We start from the raw sequence: 22644 nt of genomic DNA on the forward strand, positions 1-22644 counted from the left end.
TTAGTATCAGGCCTCTACAAGCCTCTCCCCCCTGCAACGGGAGAGCCTCACACAAGACATCATGGTTGCCAACATAAAGCTGTCTCTAACGTATCTATTAGGAAGCATAGTGCCAGTGTAAAGATCAAAATCAAGGCAACTAAGTCATGGACTTGAACATCTCAAAATACAGACACCATCAGGCAAATCCTTTATCAGAAATAATTACACTGGAAGTAATTTTTAAAGTGCCACTGAACTTCGTTTTGCCAGTATAAATGAGTACAATAGTTTGTCAGTGCCCTTTCTGGTTCTTACAATTGTAACTTTTTATTCCAAGTCATTATAACTTTTTTTTTTTAAAGATCAACTATATTTTTCAGATTGAAAAGTACAGAGGACTAAATATAATTTCCTGGAAATCTGAAGCAATTATTAAAGACAGATGTTTCCACCACATCTGAAAGAAAAAAAAAAAGTTTCCCATCAAAAATCTACTTTTGCTTTCACCTAGCAAATGACATAATTTAGCAGGAGAGCCCAAACGAAAACTTGAATTCGACTGTTCTCTGAACTGCAGGTATCAGTGAAGAGATGCTTCAGACATGTCCTACTGCATGTTCCTAAGACTCCAACCTTCCCAGCCTGGGAGTCCTACCAATTATTTCTAAACACTGGAAAGGCACAAGCAACACGGAGAGATTCTGAGCCCAAACTAACAACTCTTACCAGCACAATTGCAATAAATTCATGTTACACGTATTCCCTTTAATTGCCTTTGGTCTACTGGATGTGCTAGAAAAGCGGGGAGAAGTAGACAGAGCACACATGCACCTATCATCTTTATAAAGGTCCTTTTAGAGCTTAAAACCAGCAGCTAGTTTTAAATTAGAGCAGAATATCACCTGCACCATTTGAGATTATGATTGAGGACTAAGAACCATTATTAAAGTTACACTGTTTCCTACCCTCTACTCCCAGCATATCATCCGGCTGTGTGGGATGAACAAGTAATAGCAGATCACCTTATGCAAGAGCCAATGTAAAATGCTATCCTGGGCTCCCTGAGACCTCCCGAAACCAGTAAACTATCAACTCATTCCTGATCTGGAAAGAAAAACAACACAAAACAAAAAAAAACCCACACAACAAAACCAAAAAAGCCAACCAAACAAAAACAAACAAAAGGGGAGGGAACAGTACCCCCTCTTCCAATAAAAATATTCAAAGCATTTCAAATTAAAAGCCATATATTGTTTGACTGCCAACTGCAATGTTTTCTTCAACTACTTTTTTTCCCAACAATTACCTTCCATAAGCCCACATAGTCTTCCTCAGATAAAAAGATCTTACTAGCGGGGTTCCCCCCCCCCAGCTCACAGCAATGTATCCGTATGATCCAATACCATTAAGAGTTCCCACGTCCTTACTCAAGAGCCTGTAAGATAAAGCTTCTAAAGAACTAGTGCAAAATCTAAATGTTTGAGTCTTCCACATGATGCTTTCTATGAGTTGCCTCTCAAAGTATTTCCTTCGGTATTTGTGCTTTCACAATATAACACCACATTTTAGAAAAAAAATGTATAATTTTCTTGTGCCGTATGTATGGTTCAGTGCACCCACAGGCACACCTATGGCTTCCCAACTGTCACATTATTGTCATATAACAAAACTGCAAGAAATAACCTGTAAGGACATAGAATGCAAGTTATATCAACGTAGTTTATTCTCATAGAAATACCCATCGTTCCTCGTGATTTTTTTTTAATTGCACAAATAATTAAGGCAACCCCTACTCTCTTCCTTATCCACAAATAAGGGCTCTGACTGACACACAGTGGCAAATTATTTAAAAAAAAGAAAAAGAAAAAAAGTCTGCCAGCTGAAGCAAGCCTTAACCCTGCCAGCTGCCCCTTAGAATAAGTTGTTGCCCCAATGACAGATGGCCATACAGCTCACGTGGCAATTCAAGAGTGGCTCCAGTTTTCAGCCCAGCATAATTAAGCCAGCCAATTGCAATTCCCATTTACCTTAATAGGCTGCCCTGAAAGATTAAAGCGCCACCGCAACCATATTTTGAGCCGTTCGATGATCTTTGCCTTGAATAGGGATCAGCCGGGAACACCGGACAAATGACAACAGAGAGGAAAAACTCCCAGTTCAACCAGCCAGTTTTTACCCTGGGACAAGCTGAGCACTAAAGTAAGGCCAGAAAGAAGACGGGGATTGTACCAAGAGAGACCATATAGTTCAAAACTAGGCTACCAACCACAGGAACCCAAGAGCATCATGTTCAACTCTGTGCTTTGCTACAGATGGGTTTCCGTGATAAAGTTAAAGCAACTTAAGAGTATAATACTGCCAGAAAGGAGAATACAGGTCTTTTTCCACCAGCTCCCTCACGCAATGGCCAGTGATTGCAGAGGTGCAGTCACTGAAGCCAACAAAGGAAGGAAGAAGCAAATCACCACTGAGAAAATCCCTTTTGGTGGCCATCTGCAATTACACTGCTTAAACCAACAGTGAAACCTTGCCTACAGACTTCCCTGGTGACTTTGGGCAAGTTACGTCATTTCTTTACGCTTTCATTTACCACCGCCGAAGTCAGAACAACGGTACTTTGCTACATCCCAGGTGTGCTGGGAGAACAGCTACAGACTCCACTGAAAGCCTCCAAGACACAAGAGTACTGCAAGACAAATAGCCAAATTCGTAAAACAAAGGGGATTCTTTCTTTGCCAGTATCTGGAATTATTCTAGGCCATCACTAAAATCGCTGTAACAAACCATGGGATGAGACATATACCCACATTTACTGCCCCAACACAAGACCTACAGGCAGAAGGGAAGGATTAAAGTTGAGTGCACTGATTAGTATCTTTTTACATCACTGAATGCTTGAACACCTCTTTCCCCAAGTAAATTCTTAGTACATACAAAAATAAGGATTTCTGTGAAGAGATCAGTAAGTCAGGAAACTTCTAGACTAGAAACTGCTCCTAAGCCTCACCCCACCCACTGCGTTACTGTTACTAGAAATACTGAAAGAAGAAACAAAGAACCACTGAATTACTCCTCTCACTTTACAGAAAAAAAGTTAAATATGCACACATACATATGAGTCTAAAAGAAAATAATTCACTAAAAAGAGAAATTTCTTAATTAATTTAAAACCCTAAGATCATTAAGTCTTTTACAGAGACTCACTAACCGAAATTTTATCTAGGTGGGGAGACTTTGCTAGCTAGGTTTGGAGAAACAGATATTTAAGAATTTTGTCTCTATATATGTGAAGAATAGCTGATGGGGGGGGAGGAAGAGGCATGCCTTGGGAGGAAACTAATCCCTTATCTGTATTCATAAAAAAGGAGCAGGTTATTTTTTTTTAATCTGATCTACAAAACCAAGACAAACAGGACCTGTGGGTACCAAGTTCAAGTCTTGCTATTCTGATCTATCCCTCTTTGCCCCTTTCTCAAACCATATTTTGATTTCACAAACTGGAGGAATTAAAATTCATTTCCTGCACGATATTTGGCCACTTCTGCAGTACTAAAGAACTTTGGAGAAAGACAAAACATATGTCCCAGCAATCTTACAAAAGAAAAATTAACCAGACTCAAGCAGTTCCCCCAGACACCATAATCCAAATACAGTATTTATATTACTGAAAAATATAAACTTTCTGCAAACAGGACCCTACAAACAAATATTAAGAAAAATCATAGTGAATGTTTAACACACAGTATACACACATAATTTTAGTGACTACATCTGCATCAAAACATCACCAAGACACTAAAACAGACCACTTCTTTGGTTTTTCTTACTATTTAAAACTTGCTCATTATGAAAGTGGTAATTACTTCCACCACTCAAGTGACAGAAACAGTTGAAAATTCCTGCCTTCCCCGGCCATTATGGTACTACTTCAACAGACTCTGTTTGCCAAGAGGTCCAGAGAAACGCTGGAGGTCCAGCCTTGCGGCTAAGGAAGAAACACTTGGGTGGCACCCAAAGAATATTTAGTATATTTACTCTGAAAATCACTGCGCCCAACTCAGTAAGATTTCAGCACACTCAGTGTTTCTGATCCTGTTCTTGATTTCATACAATTGTATGAAATTTTTAAATCTTACACACACAACCAAAAAAAAAAAACCAACACATTGTCAGCAATGGCCTTTGTGATCTCAGTCATTAAGGTGACTGAAATAAATGAAATTAGCTATGCAGTCAGTCTGTGGGAATTTACCCAAGAACATGGTAACAAATCCACTCTTACAGCATCAGTGGATGGCAGGTATGGCTTGGTAGGCCTTTCAAATAGAGAAGTTAAAAATCATGATTTTTTCCATACACAACCTATTTTTAACTTCCACTGTATTAGCCAGCATAAGAGCAACCCACAAGAGAGCGCACACTCAAATTTTCAGCTTCTTTAAGAAGTTACCCATAACGACATAGGCTGAAAAATCATTCATTGTATGTGAAAACTGATCTTAAACCAGACTACCACAATACCAATACTGAAAATGTCAAATAAAATATTGTTTAAAATTAATTTTCCATTCTTCTTTTTACCACATTATCCACATTTTTACAAATAAGTTCAGACTTCCTTTATACTCACTTTTAATATCCAGGCCAATTATGAAAACTACAGCTAATAGCTATACTAAAGCAAGAAGCCCCTAAAGCTGAAGTGCTTATTTCAACATTATCATGATCAATATATTTTCTTTTAAAATCACATATTAAGGCTGTCTATAACTAAGAATCAGAGTAATTTCACCTTCTTTTCTTCTCTGGCTTTTAAAAAATAGGTCCAGATGCGACAGAACTGTTAGAAAACATTATTTCCTAATAACACTTTTAACGTTAACAAGATCAGACGTTCAAGTGTTAGACAAAATGGGAAATCCAGCATCACATCACACCAACATATACTGTGACAATTTTATCTTCAGAACAGAGCTCCATTAGACACCCGCTGACTCTACTCTACTATGACCCTACATACTGAAAAGGTATGCCTTTTTCAGCTACTTAAACCTTTTAAATTCAGGTAAAATTTGACAATGGTAAGCATAAATAGTGATCAACTTTATCAGCAGATTATTGATCACAAGCTGCTGATCAATGAGCAGCTGATGCCAAGAAACAGGGCAGGATATGAGGGGGTCTAAACTCATTATCAAAGGCCACCTGAAGTCATTCAGATACTACTCATTATCACAATCACACCTATTCTTCTTCTAATCATCCAGACAGCAACAGTAGCCAAAAGCTTTTATCTCCTGCCTTCCCACCGATGCTTAGCCAGCCAAACAACTGCGACTGCACAACTGGTGTTGAAGAAGGCTCCCTCAACAATGATCTCAGGCATGTGCCTTAGAGGCTCAATTACTATATAGCTTTGCAGAGAGTTGAGAATGGAGCCAGAAAGTAAGCTCCACACACATCTGAATAAAATGGTTCTTCTGTGATGGAAAACCTACTACTCATTTTCATAGACTGAAACCACTCTAGACCTTGAGTCTTGCAACTTCCAAGGTCATAAAGGATGGAGCTCAGTTATCCCCTGGTCTGATCCATGATCTTGACTTAGGCAGTTGCAGTCAATATAGGTCAAAACAGAGCAAGTGAAATTCCAGGGTAAACTTTGGTTTATTTTGAATAACCCATCTTCAATGAGCATTGAAGAAAATGAAGGGGCAGAATCTTTCTGCCAAAAAAAGTGGTCACAGGTCTCACCATCTTCAAAGAAACATGAAGTGTCACATCTTGCCAAAGACTAATATAACAACCATCTAAATAAAGTTGTTGTCCTTCCTCCTTCAAGACAGCAACAACTTAAGGAAACAGCAAACACTAATTTGAACATCTACTACATACAATTTAAGTTGATGACCCAACAGCATTTGGGTCATCTTTCTGGTCTCTTGCTTTCCCAACAGTCAGGAAAGGCTTATTTAGCCAAAAAAAAAAAAAAAAACCAAAAAAAACCCCATACATCCATTTTGTCCTCAGCTCTTAGAAAAAGGATTAAAATCTGAAGTTTTCCTATGATTCTGCACCATAAAGTCTTCTCTAAAGGTACGTTGAAAAACTTGCACAACTATTTATTTCTCAGAGGACTAGAGCAAGTCTGCACCAAGGTCTATGTTTTAAGATGACTGAATTCCAAGCAAAGAAAAAAAAATAAAAAGAAAAAAATAATCACACTTTTCCACTCACTTTCCCAAGTACGAGAAGCTCGGGAACCGTAAATTTTACCCAATACATCCTAAAAAACCCTCATTGGCCAAATAAGAACGAAAAACAGGGAGGAAGCTTTATTTATTTGTCATAGGCACATAGGATCAGTCATGCAGTAATTAACTAACCAGACTCATCTGTGGGAGAAGGGGAAATGAGATAGATTCAAGAGACAGTTCCGAGTTTCTTTTTGGGAGCCTTAGAAATTCAGTAAGGCACCAAGACAGAGTGGCTGCATCTGACTACTGGAAAGTATTTTTCCATAAGCATTTAAGTAATATTTTAGATGTTTAATAGTTATTGATGAACCAGACTGGATAGCTATGTATTTACCGTTGCAAAAATCAACTTTCAAATAAGAACTAAGCACTAAAAAGAAAATCAATTGTTTTACCTTTCATGTCATTTCAGATCAAATTCAAGTGCCATTTGTGGTCAATGGGAATCTTTCAGCGAGCTGGGATTTCAGTGGGCTTCGAATGACAACATCCAAAAGCATTACTGCAGCATTAGAATGATTTCCATTGCCAAACATCTTCTGAAAGATCTCAGAGTAAAACCTCCTTCTTTAAAAACTAGAAAGTAGCGTACCAAGATACTGTGAAATAAATTACTTATTTGTAGTGTTTTAAAATGCACTGATAAGGCTTTCATAAATTTTGCTAAAGAAAAACGCACCTAGTAATTATAACATCTGACTGATTTTCAGGGTGGCATCTTTGTGGTATTCACTTCTTCAGCAAGGTATTGTCTCAAAACAGCAACAATACAGGAAACTGTGGCAAAGTCCTCACCTTAGTGTTTTATAGATACACCCAAACTAGCTTGGGGACAGAAACTGCATTATTGTTTTAGCCAAGGCACTCCAGCAAGTCTAACAATCCACGTGGAAAAGGGAGTGCCTTGAAAGAGCATAATGAAAGAGGGTCAAGCTAACTCAAATTACCTTCCATTTGCCACAGGCTAAGAGCATACACAGGAACAATTACTGTGAATCAGATACCACAGATCAGCTGACATATGGTAACCTGTCATCCTACAATAACCTGTCCAAATACAAAGATAGCTTGAAATCTAGACTGGCTGCAGAGCTGTAACTCACTCCCTATTCAGAAAGCGAGAGACCAAACCCTCAAAACTTTGCTTCTAGATGTACAAGCTGCAAACAAGCAACAAAAGAGAAGCCACAAATCGGAGCCCTTAAGGCAAACAGGCTGTTTCCAAACACTACAAACTGGGATTACCAAAAGGAAATAGTTACTGTAACACGACCTATTCATGCTAACCAGTCCTTCGGTATAAAAGCATGCACACAGCACGATGACCATGAGACTGCAAATTCAGCTCTTCTGCTGGTCTGGATGGTGGTTATTTAAAACAAGTGTAATGATTCCAAGTACAGTTGTTAATTTTGCCTTGTAAAGGCAATTCACAGTAGGACAAAACCCAAGCTTTTGCTTCCCAACCTCATTCCCAGGAATGCTTGTTTCTCTAGGCTGTGTTTGGGAGCTAGGAACCAAAGACTTCTCTAGAACAGAGGGAGGACTATAGCTGGAATAACCCTTATAGAATCATAGAATGGTTTGGGTTGGAAGGGACCTTCAAGATCATGGAGTTCCAAACCCCTGCCATGGGCAGGGACACCTCCCACCAGACCAGGTTGCTCAAGGCCCCATCCAGCCTGGCCTTGAACACCTCCAGGGATGGGGCAGCCACAGCTTCTCTGGGCAACCTGTTCCAGTGCCTCACCACCCTCACAGGAAAGAACTTCTTCCTGATACCTGATCTAAATCTCCCCTCTTTTAGTTTAAAGTCATTAGCCCTTGTCTTATCATTCCACTCCTACTGGTCACCCCCAGTATTTTCCCAGCCCGAGAGCAATGCCTGGTAAGAGGTTTAGTTCATTTATTAAATCCGTTTTCACTACTAATTGCAGAAACCACCATCGAACAAATAAGCCCAATCCATAACACCTAACAAGCTTCCAGAAAAACTCAGGAAAAACTCTATAGAACACATACTCTATCAACAGTAGACGGGCACTCACACAGTAGAGCGATAGAGCTGAATCAGTTTTTTGGAACACAGAACCAGTTGCGCAAGAAGGTAAACACAACTATTATTTTGATATCGGAATACCAGTAATATCCGGTATGCATTGGAATGATATTTCTATACATTTTTGCTGAATAAACTAAGCAGATTCAGGAAAATATAGGTGCTTATCAGAAACAAACCGAGGAGCCTCAGCAACAACATTTCTAGGCAGAAAACAACTACGCAGCAGTTGGAGCTCCTAGAACAAAGCAGCGCCTGAACTCCCCCCACATTTAGGACACCAGGAGGGACCTGACGAACCTGGCAATGGAGTGGAAACTGTAGGTTTCCATTACAACAAACAGAAGGTTTCATTGTACGTATCACAGAACAGCGCCTCAGAAGTGTTCCAATAGATCCTCTCAAACAGACAGGACCGTGCCCAGGCACCACGGCTAAAATGACCCAAGGGACAGCACTGAGGACGAGGAGCAGTCCCCCTGCCTTCCTCCTGCTCCCAACTGCCCACCCCATCACTGCTTCTCTCACACACTCACCAAACTCTGCAGTTTGCTAGTTCAAAGAGCTAAACCAGCAGATAACCAGAGTGGTTTGGAGGCTCAGTTTCCGTGGTGATCTGGTTCAGGGAGCTCCAAGTGCTGAGGCAATGCAGGGTGTAAGAACACGGGGCTGGGAGCAGGGATAACGAGGTGATCCCTTCCTCTAGCAACCAGGCTCTAAAATTAGTTATCTTGTCAAGATACAACTAAAGGAAGCATCTCAGAAGAGAGTATAAAAAAAAAAAGCTCCTAAAAGCCTACTGAAAAAACCTGTAGGTTTTACAAGCGCTCATCTGTTGCTTGCCTGTGGCCTCCCCAGCTTCTAATAGCGATGAACATTTTAAGAACAGGCAGCAGTATAACCAGTAAAAGTTCGTTACAGAGAAGAACCACAATAACCACTATGCAAGTTATCTTCTAAGAAGTATTCCAGATTCGGAGATTTTAATCACCTCAAAAAAGTTCACTGAACTTTCTAATAGGAAGTACAATTTAAATGATAGGAGAATCCTCTAGAGTGAAGTAGTCTTTACTTTAGAATCTACATCTAGACATTACTCTCCCTCTTAATAAGAATTTGTCTTTTTTTAAAAGTAGCAGTATATTATAAAAGCAGAATTTTGATAGATGTTCTGTAACTTCACTGTACATTTTAGTTTGCTTCCACCCCCTGCTCATTTCATCAAGAATTGAAGGACTTGGACTAAAATCCTAGGCTACAGATACTACAGTTTAGTACCACAAACAATAAACAAAAATCACCAAGTATGCTCCCCCTACTACTCAAGTGCTGAGCAGAGAAACATCACCTAAGCAAGAAACAAACAGAAGTACTTAACAACCAGAAAACATGAGAGGATTAGGTAACAACACAGTCAACCAAACAAACCTTTCATTTTCTCAATTCCTGTTAGCTCAGTCACATTTTCCTCTCTTCTTTTATTGTCCACACACTGCAGAGTTCTGATTTACTTTTCCTACACCATCTATTAAAATATATAAGGCTCAATATATTTAACCAGCACAATTTAGAAATCTCAGAGCAGCACACTACCTCCCCTTCCTAGCAAACCAAACAGTTCACAGCCACAACCTGGAAGAGGCAGTTTAAGCAGTGCCACAGGTGACCCACGTTACCCCACCAGGTGTGGGGTAACGTGGGTCTCACTCCCTTTACAGGAGTCACCCAGACAGGAGGGTGGCCCAAAGGAGTTGTCCTCGCAGCTGCTGGGCTGACAAAGCAGTCACAGTGCTCCAATTCGATGCGTATACATTAAATCCTCCACACCCAGTGCCCACAATGTCTATTTTGCTTAATGCCCTGCACACCTGCAGTATAAGCCTGACACGCATTGGACAGCTTTAGTCTTCTCCATCACTGTGATTCTCCCAGGAAGCACCAGAGCAGGAGGGGGGCACAGAGGATAACCTTCCCCCAAAGCAGAAACACATCAAAATAGGCTGATGTAGGAGACTTCATCACCTCTTTACTTAAACCACTAGCCTCAAAGTTTTTGTAACACATCAACCAAATTAAAAAAACATTTGGTATTTCTGGGAAACTATAACAGATGTCAATAAATTATGAATGACCAAAATATACCAAAATTATGGGCAATGAATATTACTGTTTACACCAAGAATAAATACACTTGATTTTGATCTCTCCAAATCAGAGGGAAAGCTTTGGCATAAATTTAGGTGCTTGTCCTATATGAAGGACAACAGAGGAACCCGGACACTCCTTTGTACTCGTGATGCAGAATCAGGCTTTGGAAAACAGAAGTTGTACTTGAAGTACCAAGTTTATAGATTCTAGCCCTTTTTCTTTAAGGTAGACTTTGGAAACTTTTCACTGCAGAAACAAGGATTACATATCCATATGTAAATATATCTTTTCCCAGCCTAGGATTCTCTTTTAAGGAACATGGAAAAGCCTGAATTAGATTTCTTTCCACCTGGAGCAACTGATGCCTGACTTCTTGACTTCTTGCCATAAGGGATGATCCTACAAAAACTGAAACCCATTTAGTTATTTTGATGCAAGTCTGGGCATTTGCTTCAGAATAAGAGTCATTTAATTCATTTACTGTTATAGCCCAGCACACACCAATAAGCCTTTTGGTGCATATATTAAATAAAAACAACAGACAACAAAAAACTCCACACACATGCTTACACACATGCACTTGAAATAGGGCCAAATAAGGACTCCTTAACTTTCCTGAGATATTTATCTCAGCATTACAAAATTCAATCTTTGTGAGCAAGAAATCTGCTGGAGCTTAGTTTCTACATGTTTGTGTCTTATCCAGCCTAACTTACTCTTTTTCCCAGTACTTCAAACCCTCATGTCCCTTATACAGAGAAATGACTAATTCAATTACCTTGTGTGCTGACAGGCCAGCTGGTTGCTGCTTCTTGGCATAGGGAGAGAGAGAGAGGGTAAGTTATAAATGTCTTTCCCTCATTGTCTTCTTCCTCTGCCCAGCCAATTAATTCCCACAAAACTTAAGAACTTCACACCCCTTTGTCAAATCTGGTTGAAACGAGCTAACAAGTTCAAAAGTTGGAGAGTGACAGACAGACTGTACGGGTGTATAAGTCTTATTTTCTTTGGAAAGTAGATTGGGGGGAGGAAGGGTAGCAAACTTGCAAGGTAGGTTTACAGGCTGTATACATTAAATATGCCCCAACTCCAGAAGTATTGACGTAGCTTAACCCAATCTAAACCAGAGCTGCCACGGTCCCACCACACCCACAGGCATTCAGTGTTATCCCTTCCCTTGTACCGGCACTTGTGCCAAAAATCAACCTGGGGAGAAAAAAAAAAAAAAAAGAAAAAAAAAAAGAGCAGTTAGCATTTGGCGCAGGCAGCTCCGGAGCCAGCTCATTGCCTTGTCACATGGACACCGCTACCACGTAAAAGGGACGCGCAGGATTGTGGCAGCCGCAGCTGCCATGGTGCTACACGTTGGGTACTTAACAGGATGCAGGATCCAATCCTAAAAGCACTAAATACTGGACGTAAAGCTCAGAACCTCATTAGTACCATATCCAGAAATGTGCTGGTGTAATAAAGAAGCACATGTGCACTAATGTCGTCGTTATTTTGAGAAGAACAGAAAAAAAAAAAATAATCATGTGATAGATCTGAGATTGACAGTTTTAGCTGCATTCTGGACAAGATTTTTTTTTTTTTAAGTAAGTGTCTAACCTTGTCTTCTTCCTAAAACTGTAGCCAAACCTATACCCTCAAGGAAAAAAATACAGCACTATAAGCAAATACAGGAATATTTAAACACAGACATAACCCAGAGCAGATTTCCTTTTGGGTAGACCATTGTCCTAAAGAAAATGAAAGGACCGGTCTATTCTGTATCCTTCATGCAGAATTCCAAAACCACAGAATAAACCACTGGCAACCCCACTGGTGACTGGGGAGAGATCAGGAGGGAGAAGGTAAAACAGAAGCAGCACAGTGTAGCCAGCGTGGCTAATTTTGATGGAGGGAGGTGTGAACGGCAGAACATAAGGCAAAACATCTTGGGAAGTATATCCTTACGACATCTTATCTTGGCTGTACAACATAGTGAGTTTGGGGGAGAAAAATTTCTTATCCACCATCATTTATGATCCCCCTTCCCCACTAATCAGCGTACAGGTACGCAATCACTGTTTATCAATGTATAAAATAGATAGCATGATTATGCTTTCATTAGATCTATTCATACTACATATAGAAAACACATTAAAATAAGAACCGCTTCAGAGTATAAAACACAGCTTTGTATGATTTTTAAACCCTTACAAGGAACCTTTGATGGAGGATTTTTAGAAAAACCATTTTTTTCCAAGTGATCTATTTATTAATAGCAGGAGTCATAACTTGATTTTTACCCAGTGGTGAAAATCTAACAGCTGTTACACAGTTGCTAAAACACTGTCTACTTATGCAGCATTAAATAGTAAATAAGGCTCAAGACCTAGTATACATTTTACTAAGCAATCTACTATAATGATACGAAACAAGAAGTTCCAAAGATTAACTATGTGCTACATTATGAACTCTGTTCCATGATATTTGCACTTATAAGTACTGTGCTGTAATATGAAGGAGGAAACACTAATAATAACAACAAATGATTTTCGTTTAATCACAGCTGCACTAACGTTATGAATCTGAGTTTAACAGAAACCCTTTCCTAATAACTTACACTGCTTCTCTTGTACAGCCTTTTTTAAGATGACCTACATTGCTGGGGAATAAAGGGGAAAAAAGTCACCACTGACTTGTGCGGTGTAATCTAACCTTAGTACATTGGCTTATAATTTAGTGGCATTATTCCTCACCCTTTACAATAACAGCCCTGCACAAAGCCATCAAAGTCACAGGTAAAAATGCCATTAGCTTCCACAGACAGCGGATCAGACCTTGCAAGTTCTGAGATAGGAAAAGGAACTGCACTGGAGACACCCCAAATGTAGATATAGCACTAATAACAGAAGACCGTAACACTGTTGATACACTTTTGGGCAAGTCAGACCTAGTGCAACTGACCTTCAAAAACGCAAGGAAAAGGCTGGAAGTGATCCATATGGATCAGTAATTTCAGCAAACTGATTTTCTTACAATTTTATCCCCACTGAGTGGTAAACAGCAATGAAGAATGTAAAAAAAAAAAAAAAAAAAAAAAGATGAATGTAGAGTTCCACAAAACGTCAAAGTAACAGAGAAATAGAAATAAATTGCAGCCTCATATTTTAACAGAAAAAGTTTCTGCCTGTATCTTTAGCAAATTATTAACATATGAACCGCTTGAGACAGGCGGTCCAATGTAAAACTGAATAATCACAGCACATAATCCATAAGCACACCTTTCCGGATGCCTTTTAGAAGTTGTATTTTCATCTGTTTAAAAGTAAACTGAGCTTGAAAAAATCCTATATTCTGGATATGGAACACTGATGATGAAAATCCTCAGTGCACGTCATTGAGAGAAGGAAGTTCTTTTCGTTGTTTTTTTTTTTGTTTGTTTTTTTGTTTTTAAATGTCAGTATACCAGAGAAGTCATTTTAATTATATAATTACTGAAGATTTTGGAAGGTTTACACAAGACCCATAATTGGGCATAAGACATCACATCCTCTGGTTATATACACAGCAATCTGGTCTGGGTAACATTCTTTGCTCTGACCAATGTGTGCGAGGGGGGGCGGGGGAAGGAAGGGGAGGGAGGGGGGAGGAATGGAGAATTAAAAATACTTCCTCAGATTAAATTTTCTTTACTTCATTTGCTTAAAATGCTTTGATTGCATAAAAGGCACTAAAATATTTATCGCGATGCATCTCCGTAGTTAAAATACCTTGTTCCCGATGTGATATCCTGGATACTCAAACAAAAGACATTCAGATGACAATGAGGGCTTTTTTTTTTTATTATTTCAAAAAGACATTTGTACATCTAAAACTGCACCACAGATCAGCCTCCTTTATCATGCCACAGTTGTGACAGCCAATGCATAAAAAATTAAAATCCAATCCACCAGATAAGACATGCAAAATGTCTCCTCCAATCCCACCCCCATCTCGCCTTCAAAAAAAAAAAAGAAAGAAAAAAAAAAAAAAAGAAAACCAACCCTGCACACAGGGAGCACACTCGCAGCCCCAGGAGCCACCCTTGGGGCGACAGTGCCGGGGCTGAAAGACCGCCACCCCCTCGCCACCACTTCCCCCCCCCCCATAACTCCCCCCACCCCCCCGGTACCCCAGCACCAACGACCCCGCTCTGGGCTCCATTAGGGGCGGAATCCCACCTCGCCGCTTCCCCATCCCCTCAGACAATGGTGCTTTTTCCCCCATTAGCTCCAAATTGTCAACATTTTTTACGCTAGGCCCCGGCCCCACCGGGCAGAGCTGAGGCGCGGGGGGGGGGGGGGGGGGGGAGAGAAGGGGGGCACGGAGCCCCCCGTTCCGTTCCGGCCCGGCTCTGGGCCGCCGGGTGCCGCGGCGGGGAGGGGGGAGAAGGGGAAGGGGGGGAGAAGGGGGGCGGTGTGGCTGAGGTAAATAAATGGCCGATGGGCCGCGGCCCGCGCCCCCCCGCCGGGCGCTGTAACCGAAGCCCAGCCGCCCCAACTGCGCAGCAAACATTGCGCGGCGCGGCGGGCCGCGGAGGCTCGCCGAGACCCGGGCCGCCGCCCCCGGACACCATTTCCCTCACGGCGGCGGGGAAGGCGTCGGCCCAAGTTGCCCGACACCCCCCTTCCTCCCCACAGTCGTCCCCCCCACACCCCGGGCGCCGCTTCCCTCCACCGGCCCGGGGGCCCAGCCCGCCGCTCCCCGCGAGGAGGCACCGGCTCTCCCGAGCGAAGGGCGGCTCGCCTCCCCGCAGCCCCCGGGGACGGGGCGGGGGGGGGGGCGTTCGCTGCGTTCCGTCCCGAAGGGCCGGCGGCGATCGGGTCGTTCCCCCCCCCCCCCCCTCCCCCCGGCGGGCGTGGGAGCACGGCCGGGGAAGGGGCCGAGCCCCCGCCTCCCTCCCTCCCTCCCTCCCTCCCGCTCGGCGGCAGGGCCCAGCGGCCCCGAGTCGGGGCAGAGCCCAAGCCAAACAAAGCGCGGCCTGAGCGGGAGCCAAGGGTGAAGCAGCCTGGGCTTTTCCTGCCGGTGCCCGGCCGGGCGCGGCGGGGCCCAGTGCCGCCGGCGAACCCCCGCGCAGGCCCCGGCTCGGCGCGGCGGCGCCTGGCTTACCCCGATCCCCGGCGGCGGCGGCGGCGTTGTTCCTCTCCTGCTGCTGCTGCACCGGGCGCGGCCTGGACACTCGCCTGGGTCTCCTGTTGGCGGCTCGGACCGAGTTCATTTGCCGACTCGTGTGGGTGGCGGGAGGGGAGGAGGGGGGGGAATCCTCCGGCAACCGGTGCCTCGTCGGGGAGGGGGGGGAAGGAGGGAGCCCCGGGGCGGCCGCCTCGCAGCAGCGGGGAAGGAGGCGGGCGGGGGGGGGGGGGTCTCCAGGCGCGGGTCCCGCCGCCGCTGCCGCCTCGCTGGAGAGGCAGAGGAGCCGCCGGCCGCTGGCTCTGCCGAGCGCTGGCTGTGGGGGACGTTCGCGCCGCGGCCCCCCTCCCCGGCCCCCCCCGAAAATCCCTCTCTTAAAGGAGCCCCGCGGTCCTGCCTGCCTCAAGCCCGTCGCTGCTCCGTGGCAGGAGGAGCCATTGACACTGCCCGAGACACACACACACACTCGCGGGGAGGCGGCGGGCGGGCGGCCGCGTCCTCCACCAATCGCCGCCTCCCACACAACCGGCCGGCGGTGGGGCGGCCAATCGCCGTGCCGCTTCTATGGGGCGCGGGGCGGGCGGGCGAGCGGCGCGGCGCGGGGTGGGGTGGCAGAGCAGGATATAAGGGTCGGGGCGGCGGGTGCGGGGGGGACGCTGGGCCGCGTGGGGAATTGGGCAGCGGCGATGGCGGGGCTCGGTGGTGGCGTGAGGAGAGGGCCTTGGGCCTAGTAGGGCCGTGCCGCGCGGTCTACCGGATCCGCTTGAGGCCGATGGGCCAGGGAGGTGGCTGAGGGTGGGCTGGCTGCCGGGAGTAGGGCCTGTGAGGGCAGCCCGGGTGCCGCCGGGACCTCTGCGGAGCCTGTGGGCAGCCAGGTGGGAGCGCAGCAGCAGGAGGATGGGGTGTGGAGGGGCCCGGGCGCCCGCAGCTCTCCGCCGAGGCCGTGTGCGGCATGGGAGGGATGAGGGAGGCTGGCGAAAGGGCCTTGTTGTGTGTACGGTGTGCCTTGGTAACCCCTTCTGGGTGTGGGCCCGGCCGCGGTGCCGCTTGGGCTGGAGGTGCCCTCTTACTTCGGTTGGTGGCTTCCTGACTGGTTGTTAACAAACTTTTTCACTCGGGGAATGTGTGTATGCCTTGGTCAGTGTGTGCACTCGCGTTTTTTTACCTTTTGCTAATACAATAATGTGCTCTTTCTCTGGGGCTTGTAGTTCAGGCAGCGTATGAGGCTTCTGCTTTATTATATTTGTCACGTTGGCGTTCAGCTGGTGGCCTGAGAGCAGAAAGAAAAAGTTTCTAAAGTTAGTTGTGCTTTTATTTTTTCCTTTTCAGAAATCACTTAATAAAATGGATGGCAAAAATCCAAGCAGTAAGGAAGATATCTTCTCTTTGCAGGGTTGTTCAGGAGTCTGCTTCTAACGCTGCCAAGGTGGGTTTATGTAGTCCTATTTAAACTAAGCACTTGGAGTCTGCAGAACCAGGCCCTGTGTCTGCACCTGAAAAGCAAAATTGTTATCTGTTACAAAATGTAAATAAATGGTTGCAATTAAAAACACATTAGGCAGGAGCTTGTTCAAAGCTGACAAATGAAAGTGTAATGTAACTGTAGGAAATGGCAGCTTTAAAAAAAAAACACCTTTAAAAACATTTATACTTGTGCTTCTGGAGTAAATGACAGTGACATTGCACTTCTAAGTTCATATCAGACCAGAAATAAATGTATGAGAAATCTTGCAGTAGCTGTTAAGAAACATTTATTAAACTTAGTATTTTGTGGCCTTGAGGAATGACTGGAGAAACAGTGGAGGTTTGTTTTCCATACCTGAGAAAAGTAATTCTTACCACCTTCCCTTCATAGTAGGGAAAGAAATAATTAAGTTAAGCTCTTGTGAAAAAAACCTAATAGAAAAAGAGAATAAGTGTCATTCTGTTTGGGGCCCATTTCTGTCATAACAATTACCAGACTAGTTTACTAAACATTCTGTAGAGCTACACAATTACATGTTGTAAAGATAGTTTTTCTTCTGATAGTGGTGTGAGAAACTGTGCTTTAACTCTTGAATGGGAAAAAAGACCATATCCGAGAATTGTGCAGAACTTACTGTGCCGTGGTTGAGAATTTTCACATCATTAAAAACCTATGATCTTTAAAATGCAGTATTTTAATAGTTCAGCTGCATTTTTGTTCGACTGTTCTAGCTGTGCTCTCTTTACCAAGATCTAGCAAATGAATTCTTAGTGTCTCAAGGTTACCTGGAATTACTCAATATTGGTGTACTCCAAACTTTTAGTATTCTGTCTAAATCTTTGAAAGTCTGTTCAAGGGTCAAGATTGATGACAAGCTGACTTTCACCTAAAGCATGTAAGAATCTAAAGCTTCTCATATTAGAATAATTTTTTTTTAAGAACTTAAATCAGAGCAGGCTTTAGACTTTCTTAAGTCTTGAACTAGTTTGAGACCAAAAGATGTCCTGGCCTAAAAAAACCTTTTTGTAATTCTTAAGGTGGTAACCTGTATTAGGAACATGATGGTGGGAGTCTGCCAAAACTTACTGTGAATGGGAAAAATGTGAGTCTATGTATTAAAGAAGGTCCAGGATGTAGTCTCACTGACTTAGCCAAAATGCATTGAGGGTAATCTGTAGAATGGTATGCAGAAGTCTGTGGAAAAATGTTCTGAGTTGATATGATGAGAACCTCATATGCTGAGTAAGACAAACTTGATGAAGCTACTAAATAAATTACTGGTGCAAAAAATGATGCCTGTAAGCATTCACTGGTAGCCTACGAGGCATGGAGTGGAGAAATAGTTAAGGTGCTCTTGTCTGATATTCTTAGCTTTGCTTTAGAAGACCAGGCATTAGAAAGCCTGAGAACTCATCAAAAGTTTTGATTAGAACTCTATCTCTTCTCATAACACAATTAAATCTGTCCTGTCTGATTGTGACAAGTGGGACTTAATCGTCATAATTTTAGTTTTGTAAGCCAATCTTTGAAATGTTATACTTGGCCATCCCATGCCTCCATTGCTGCTTTATAGTCTCTGAGAGGAAAAACACTGATGAAAATGACACTAAAAGTCCAAATTAATATTGAGGTGTCATTGTGTTGACCACTGTGGAGATGCTTTAAGCTATCCTGTGTGATGTGCTAATAAACCATTCCTGAATGTGGGTGCAATTTATATTGGCAAGATAATTTTGCCTTTGTCAAGACAGTTTTTTTCTTTATTTAAATTAGTGAGAGAGGGAATGGTAAGTGGAACTAAACTACACCATGATTTTTTTGCATAATTGTCTACAATATAAGTGCTTGCTAGACTGGTTATGTTGGCCACATCACCTTTTGGTGACCCATGAACAACTTCACATTATGAACAGAAAGGCATAAGACCTGGGTGAAAAGTTTACTTGGAACATTTACAGCATAAGCAATTTGGGCAGAGTTTTCAAGTGCTAGCTCATCATATGAGGCTATCTTCTAAGCTGCACTGAATTTCAAATGTATATGTAATTAAACATTAATGGTATTTGGTTCTCTGTATGTACATGAAGAGTTGCCTGCTGGGTTGAAGAGATCGCCTTCCTGCATGAAGGAAGGGATGCCACAGAGTGCTTAGTGGTAATAACAGTACCTTGTTAATTACGTGTTAACGTAGAATAGTTAGAGCTTTATAGCTAATGAGGCAGCTGCATAGAGAGTAGTAGTGCAAGTTGTAGCGAAGGAAATACTGATACAGGGCTTCCTATTTTTTTGTAAGGGTTATGTGCAGAGAGAGAAGAGTGACTCTGGTTGAGCTGACTTGCTCTAAAGTGAAGACAGTTAAAACAACTTGAAGATCTGATCGAGATAACGGAACAGTTAAGTATTCCTTTTCTAGAATCTTAGTAGAGAATAGATGAGAGACTAGAGGTGGTGGGGACACAGAATAAGCAGGGTTGGGAAATGGGTGTGGGAGAGTGTACACTACTAATTCAGCAAGGCTGATCTAGGCCAGGGTAATCCACAGCCACTACTTTATTCTCTTTAATGTACACATCCACCAGCAACGTGAAAAGCCCTGCTTTAGTGACTGTTAGAAATGCTTTGAATGTGGGGCAGATGCACGGTAAGTTGTTACAATCCTTAATCACCCTGAGGATGTGAGTATTGCTTTAACAGTTGATCAGAACAAGTTTAGGATGATAGATTTCAATGAATGGCGATCTGTGGATTACTTCTAAAGGGCTCACAAAAGATAAGTAAGAACAGACTTCAATTTGTGTATGATGTCCTGAAGCTCTATGTAAAAATTGTTCAGAAACTGCACATTGGAAAAAAAAAAACCAAACCACTAAATCGTTGCCTTGCAATTAAGTGGAAAATGCACAGTGTTCTCACTAGCTGTTGCTTCCTAATATTTGTGAGACGAGGGAATATTCTGAGAGCACTGCTGCAGTTAGTTTGTTACCCAAAGCCCACCACAGAGCCTCTAGCTACAGCTTGTAGATTTGAACAATACATTAAGTCAGTTCTTTATCATGCTTTTTAATCGGTTCAAATGGCTTTGCAAAGGAGACACATGTCTATCCCTCTCCTTACAGATGAAAGTGAAGCAAAAGGGTTGAAATGACTTGCCCAAGAGCATTTACAGGCTATTAACAGGGCCAGGAATAGAACCTAGGGTACAGGAGTTCTTATCTAAGGCTTTCTCCACAGTGTCACGTTACTGCTTTCAGAAGCAGAAGACTTTTGCCTATTATTTCTAACCATCTTGTAAGCTGTTAATATATCCCTGAACTAAAAATACTGCAGTTGAGGATTTGGGACTGCCTTATGTGGACTACTGACTTTAAATTCTTTAACCTAGAGGGTTTTTTCTTAAAAGCTTGGAAGAAGTGGGCATTTCGGAAAGAGTTAGTGATACCTAGAACTGGTTGAACCTGCTTGCTCTGCGACTCAAAAAATATTAATGCAGTTTTGTTGCAATTTCTCTGACCCTCAGTTCTTCTTAGTCGGGTTTTACATTCCATTCAATGCAGCTAAATCTTCCCACCCTTACAGAAAATGACTCTTAAATCTCCCTTCCGTTTACCTGGAATCCATGTCTCCTGAAATCTAGCTTGATGTTAGCTGACTTTAGTGGGTTGCCTTCTGGGGGAATGTCTGTGGCTGGCTGTACCAGCATGGTTTCTGCAGGAAGAGTAAAGACCTTGGGGTGGGGAAATGTGTGTCGTTTCCTATAAGCTCGCATGACTCTTGCAACATGTTTATCTAACATGTTAATTTTGATTCTGCCTGAACAAAAGCTCTCTGGAAGCCTGGGTGGTACTTCAGTTCTCTTTTTTTTTTTTTTAAATAAAACTGTCTGCTGAAAAAAAGTCCTGGAGGGATGGTGTCTGAGTCTTAAAGCATTATCAGCTGTACTGACAAATTTCATAAGCAGATATATATGTACATGTCACCTGCCTTCTGTATTTTCTTGAGAGTGTTTTCAGGGGAGGGAGAGAGGGTATGAAGCTCTTTGCTGTCTGAGGGATGCCAGCTGATGTGAAAAGCACCCAGTTTTATATTGTTGGGCCACTAGCGAGGAGAAAGGCATGGGTTGAGGGGTGGTCCTGGAGCTCTTGGTGCTGGTCTCTGGCAGGGTGTCACTCGGGGTCTACTAGCCCATTGGCTCTTGAGAGTCAGAAGCAGGCTTGCAGTGAGCCTGAGTACTGTGCTTGCTGCTTGTGCTGTTTACGGGAGCATGTGGGGAATGGGCTCAATAGCTACCTTTCTGGCAAATTTTGAGAAAATGCTATGTTCAATCCTAGCTACAAATCAGGAGTGCAAGAGGTCTGGAGCTCAGAGTGAAAGGTGCGACAGCTTATACTAGAGATGAAGCCTGAATGACAATATAAGGTAGCGCTGGGGCAGAGATGTCACTGAGCAGACCAGCCTACAGTTAAGGACAGGGATTTATGTTGAGGAGGTAGAGTGGATGACAATCTGTTGGAGGAGAAAGTGGAACTGTTCCAACCATCCAATCTACACGTTCAGCCTTGTTTTCCCAGTGACACTCACTGCCCTCTGCTGAAGTCCCCAAGCTTGGCTGGCTGGATTGTGCTGAATTTAGATGTTTCAGATGGTCTGAACTGATAAAACACTTCATTGCTGAAATTAATTAAAATACATTGCGTATAAGTCACAAAGTTTTATGGGTGACCTGTCAAAATAGCATGATTCTCCTGGATGATCTGTCTAGACACTTAATATAATACTGAAATAGATAATATTTTGACCTGGTGGTTGTTGTCATTCAAGGTTTGCTTCTCACTACTTTTCAAACGTGTATAGAGAGAAAAAAGCGTGGGCTATACATTATACTTGTAGTTCCTCTCAAGTGCATGGCTCAGATTTAAGAAATTTCCCTAGATTTTGTTGTTAGTTTCTCATTTCAGATTTGTCTTTGGCTCAATTTTTATTTCTTGGAGTCTGCTTTTGTTTTCCTCGTTGCTTCAACAGTGTGTCTGTATGATAAGTTCTGTCTTTAGAGCTGGGGTTTCCCACCCCCAAGTCTGTTGTTTACATTGCTTTGGAGAGGATACAACCTGAACAAATCTTTCAACATCATGAATTGAGTCAGGCCCTGAGTGAGAGAGGTTTACAAGAAGTACCTCCAACAACACCAACTGGAAAAATAAATCATTTGATATCAGGAGGCTGGAATTGTATGAGAGCCTGTCTCCAGGTTGAGACCTACCAAAGAAAAAATGTCTTGTTTTGTTTAAGGAAGTTGTTGCTAGTTTGGAGGATAGTTGTCCCCAAAAAAATCTATCAGTAGGATTCTGAGCTCTCCATTTTTACAAAGCACTTGTGCTACCTGATGCTTATCCAAGACAGGCCTAGAGTGGCAGCAGCAGTTGAGGACACCTTTTTCTTCATCTTTGTTATGAACAGCTAAATCTGAAAGGAGCACCAGAAATCCCACTCTTCATTTTTCAGCCTGTCAAACTGTTGGCAGCATTGTAGAGCATCCAAAGGGGACTTCTTAAATGGGATTGGGTATCTCCAAACACCTC

At 42.9% G+C, this 22644-nt stretch overlaps 1 protein-coding gene and 1 long non-coding RNA gene across 2 annotated transcripts in view; one reads left to right on the plus strand and one right to left on the minus strand.

Annotated features, from left to right (window-relative positions):
• Positions 1–16046, minus strand: part of FBXO11 (F-box protein 11) — a 75064-nt gene extending 59018 nt beyond the window's left edge. The window contains exon 1 of the mRNA XM_074169065.1: positions 15583–16046. Coding sequence (XP_074025166.1) covers positions 15583–15691 — 109 coding nt within the window. The 5' untranslated portion in view covers positions 15692–16046. The remainder of the gene's footprint in view (positions 1–15582) is intronic.
• Positions 16047–16201: 155 nt separating this feature from the next.
• Positions 16202–22644, plus strand: part of LOC141479832 (uncharacterized) — a 67340-nt gene continuing 60897 nt past the window's right edge. The window contains exons 1-3 of the long non-coding RNA XR_012464056.1: positions 16202–16478; positions 16933–17029; positions 19362–19461. This is a non-coding gene — a long non-coding RNA (uncharacterized lncRNA). The remainder of the gene's footprint in view (positions 16479–16932; positions 17030–19361; positions 19462–22644) is intronic.

This window comes from Numenius arquata, chromosome 2 (assembly GCF_964106895.1).
Source record: "Numenius arquata chromosome 2, bNumArq3.hap1.1, whole genome shotgun sequence".
Taxonomy (NCBI): Eukaryota; Metazoa; Chordata; class Aves; order Charadriiformes; family Scolopacidae; genus Numenius; species Numenius arquata.